This window comes from Penaeus monodon, chromosome 42 (genome assembly GCF_015228065.2).
Source record: "Penaeus monodon isolate SGIC_2016 chromosome 42, NSTDA_Pmon_1, whole genome shotgun sequence".
NCBI lineage: Eukaryota > Metazoa > Arthropoda > Malacostraca > Decapoda > Penaeidae > Penaeus > Penaeus monodon.
The window spans coordinates 31,769,377-31,774,376 of NC_051427.1; the positions used below are offsets into that span (position 1 = coordinate 31,769,377).

Consider the following 5,000-nt stretch of genomic DNA (forward strand, 5'->3'; position numbering starts at 1 on the left):
GGGGTTGTTCCCTTAGGCAAGGAACTTCACCTCGATTGTTACCTTGCCACTGGGTGGCCAAGCCAGCCCAAGTCAGTGCTGGTCCCAAGCCCGGAAAAAATAGAGAAAATGATTACCTAAAAAGGTAACACCGCACTTCCGGGGAAAAAGGAACTGGGGGCCCTACCACGTACTCACTCCAAGGCATCACAACATGAAAACTACAATTAAGTATCATGCTGTGCCCACGGTGGTTCGAACATGAACCTACCGTTAAAAGAAGACACAAACCATAGAAAAAAACATCAAAAATTATTTTAGAAAAAAAAAATATGGACTTTACTTTAAAACAAATATTCTATCAGATGATGAAAGAATCATCAGTAAAGCAATCACTTTTCTAAGGGAGACACAACTTTATGACCTTATCTAGATTGACAGTATATAGGATCCATTGGCTTAATAATCTTGGCCACGTGCCGCTGGTTGATAGCCAAGAAATCCAACAAAGAAAGAAAGAAAGGATATAAACCATTTTACAGGTTGATCTCGGAAAGTATTATCAGGCCCAACGAGCCAATCCACTATATTTTGAGTTTTATATCTTTACTGGGGGTATTTGACGATTTCAACGACACACATTTATAAGACGCATGGAAAGATATGGTATTATAAATTTTCCAACTCTGAATAAAGATAAGTTAACGCGGCGTTGTTGTGTGCGTGTCTGGTGGCGTGGCCGTGGCGTGGGCGTGATGTGTGTGTGTGTGTGTGTGATGTTTGTGTGGCGCGTGGGCGTGCGTGTGCATGTGTGTCCGTCAGTGTGTGTGTAGTGTGTGTGTGTGTGGTGTGGGTGGTGTTGTGTGGTGGTGGGTGTGTGTAGTGGGTGTGTGTGTGTGTGTGTGTGTGTGTGTGGTGTGTGTTAAGGCGTACATGTGAGTGGGTAGTGCGTACCACTTCGGGCCAGATGTATAAGGCAGTGGCCAACCTTGCTAAGTCGCTACCAGAATATGAGCGACACGGAGAGATTAGAGGATCACTCTTACGTCTACTTAGATGGTGAGCGAGGGTACGAGAGATGGGAGAAAGGGCGGGGGGGGAGTCATGGTATGTCTCTGGTCTACGACCTCTCGCTGATTCAGAGAGTGAGGCAAGTGGGAGGGGGGGGCATTGCTTATCTGTTTTTAATTTCTTCTTTTCTTGTTTTATTTTCTTCTCTTTTTCTCCGATTTAATGTCATCATATTTAGCCCGACTTTTTTTCTTTTGTTTTTTGTTTTTACTATTTCCTTTTTTTTTTCTTTTTTCTTCCCTTTTTCTTCTTTTCTCATTCATTTTTTTCCTCTTACCTTTTTACACGTTACTCGCTCAATCTTTTTTGAGGGGGTTCACTTATCACATCTTTTCTTTTTATCTTTTATCTCTTTACTTTTTTTTTCATCTTTTTTCCCTTTTTTCCTTCCATCTTTACATTTCCATTCTTTATTTTTCCTTTTCTTCTTTTCCTTCTCATCTTATTTTTACTTTTACTACTGTTTCCATTTCTGCCCTTTCTTTTCCCTTATATCCACTTTCTTATCTCTTGTTATCTTCTTTATTACTTTTTTCTTTTTTTTTTCCTTCTCCTCCCCCCGTCCTCTTTTTTTGCCTCCGGGTTAAGCGAGCGTGGTAGTCTTATATTAGCACGAACTGCTCCGGTCACACGAGGTGCAGTATATAAAATGTGACCTCTGCCGGCGTCTGCTAGCGGGTGGTTGCTTATTTGGGACTTTGGATCGTCGTGCGTGGTAACGCAGCCACGGTGGTCGCATCTGGTAACAGAATAGATTTATCCACATCCTCTAACGAAATAGAATTATCCACTCTATAACGGGCTGCGATCTACGTGCCGGCTGGGCCCAGAAGGAGTAAGGGGCTGCGTGCTTGGACTTGAGGTGTGAAATGTACAATCCGTTCTTGCGCGTATTGTTGGGAGCAGTGTGTGTGTGTGTGTGTGTGTGTGTGTGTGTGTGTGTGTGTGTTGGGTGTTGTGTGTTTGTGTGTGTGTGTGCGTGTCGTGTGTGTGTGTGTGTGTGTGTAGTGTGTGTGTGTGTGTGTGTGTGGGTGTGTGATGTGTTTGTGTGTGTGTGTGTGTGTGTAGCACGTATTGAAGTCAAAACGAATCGCTTATATCTCCAGTTTGCCAGCATTAATGCGACGAGCAGCTATAAAAAGTTTCAGCTATTTATAGATTTATAAAATATATCTTTATCCATTATAATTAGTCGCTTTTATCCCATAACAGCAAGTGGACTGATCTTTTCAAGAAAAATACTTTGTGTAAGGTAGTGGTTCTTCCAGAAACTATATATAATAGTCTAAACGGGCAAATATTTATACCTCTGCAAACGAAGAAGCGTAGACATTATAAGGTAACTGTCAAACATTTTTCAATCAGAAGTTTCCAGGCGCCTAGTTTTCTTTCAAAATCACCACTATCTTCTATAATTAAACATGATTCATTACACGATATTAGTTCTGTAAATATTTAAAAGTATCAACCGGCATGATTGCTTACGGAACAATTGAATATATACAGCTTCCTGCACTCATTAAGAAACAAGGGATTGTAATACTAATATTTTATTGCAACTTCTTTTGCTTCATATATCTGTAGTTTTAACGCGAGTTACTGAATTGCACGTGATTTAATTGTTCCGTGATTTAATACGCAAATTGTATAAAATCTAAACTCCTATCCATAGGAGTGTTTGTTCACTTGAAGTTTATCACAACAGCAGCAAATATGTATATGTATATATATTTTGTCTTTTCTTTGGGAAATAATACATATATATATATATATATATTACTGTTATCAATATATGAATATGATATATATATATAGTATCCATATATATATAATATAATACTATAATAGATATATTAAATATATTATTATCGATATTCTAGATCTAAGAATCTATATCTATAATCTAGTATCTTATCTATCTATCTATTATCTATTATGATATATAATATCTATATATAGATACTATATGCATACTATAGTAGTATAGATATATGACGAATATAATATATATATATATATATATATATTACATATATATATATATATATTATATATATCGTATATTGATAATATACATACAATTTATTTAATATTAATATAATATATAATATATATATATGATAGTATATATAAATATATATATATAAGTAATAGCAATAAAGGCATCTATTCTATATCCTGATATATACTATATATATATTTACTCTATATCATATATCGTATATACATGCATGCAAATATACTGTATTATATTCTTATGACCTATCGCTTCACTCAATATATGTATAAATCTATTCACAAAAAAAAAAAAAACCTAAAAAAAAACACCTATTCTCGATCTATCTCTCTCTATCTCTATATATCCTCTGATATATTATCTATCTGCATATACATGTGTATATATATTATCAGTCTATATATATTATATATATATAAGTATAATACTATATATAATAATATATATATATACGTATATATCTATTACTATATATATGGCTTAATATTACTATATAATCAAGAAATCATATATGTGTGTGTCTGGCATATTGCATATAAAGTATACCCTATATAAGGCATAAATAATATATATTATGATATATATGCACGTATATATATATGCATACATGTAAATGAAATACAATATATATATATATATATATCGGATTGATATATATATATATTATATAATAATAAAATGCTATTATATTATGCATTATAATAGATATATATATATATATTATATATATATTGATTATATAATGATATTATTATATATACGTACGACACTATATATAAACTATAAACCGCGTGTGTGGGTGTTTTGTGTAACGTATGTATGTATGCATTATGCATATATATATGCTTTTATTTGTAAATAACACCTAAATTATATGTGTATTATGTATGTGATAGAGCATGTATGTTACATATCATATATATATATAAGGATATATTATATATATTATATGATGATATAGATACATATATATAATATTAGTTGATATAGTATATATCTGTATATCATATGACTTATGATATTACTTATATGCTATATATGTATAGTCATATATGTTTATTATAAAATACCATACATTATATATACTACTATATAGTATATATATGAGATATAATAATCTATATCTATCTATCTATCTATCTATCTATCTATCTATCTATCTATCTATCTATATATAGTATATATAATAGCTATATATATATGATATATATATATATATATATATTAATATGTATATATATAAGATATGTACATGGATATGCGAGTGATCGGTATGCCTTGCCTAAGGTTTGGTTTTGTTTCCTCGTGCTCTGCTTGGCTGAGGGCATTATCATTTGCGCTCCATTTTTTCAGGATCTTCACCATACGAGGCTCCATATGGGGTCTTAAAAGATATTGCTGTGCCGAATCAATGATCGTTGGCAGAATAATCCGCTTTGATAATTGAAAAATGAGGAAGATGAACGTCAGAGTCCACAAGCCACCATTTCTAGTGGAATAAAAGTATGTATATTAATCTATTGTCTCTCATTAATAATTCTCTGCATTGGTATGAGGTAAAGGAGCATGCTAGTGTGCATGGAGGCAACTAAGCTCTTCGTCCGATTACTATGGTTTCCTTTACTATGTCAAAAAAAATATATATATAATTACTAATAATACATAAAAAAATATAGATGTATGGGAGACGTATACTAATACGTAAGCATGATATAATATTATATAAGATATATTAATATATATAAGAGTATATATATATATATACAATCACGATATTATAATGCCCTGTTAATTATATCTTTATCTTCAATTATTGGCATGGAGTAGGGTATGCTATCTATCGAAATTCTGCAGTAGCACGAGGAGTAACATTTAAGGCAAATATTTAAACTGAAAACAAAGCTAGGCGGCATCTACAATATTGCGCTTTCAG

General features: G+C 32.6%; 1 protein-coding gene across 1 annotated transcript in view; it reads right to left on the bottom strand.

The window, feature by feature from the left end:
* The window catches only part of LOC119599259 (histidine-rich glycoprotein-like), an 8,714-nt gene extending 4,270 nt beyond the window's left edge, over positions 1 to 4,444 (bottom strand). Inside the window, 2 exon segments of the mRNA XM_037948992.1 lie at positions 1,627 to 1,789; positions 4,350 to 4,444. Of these exon segments, the coding sequence (XP_037804920.1) occupies positions 1,627 to 1,789; positions 4,350 to 4,444 (258 nt within the window).
* Between the last annotated feature and the right edge of the window lie 556 nt (positions 4,445 to 5,000).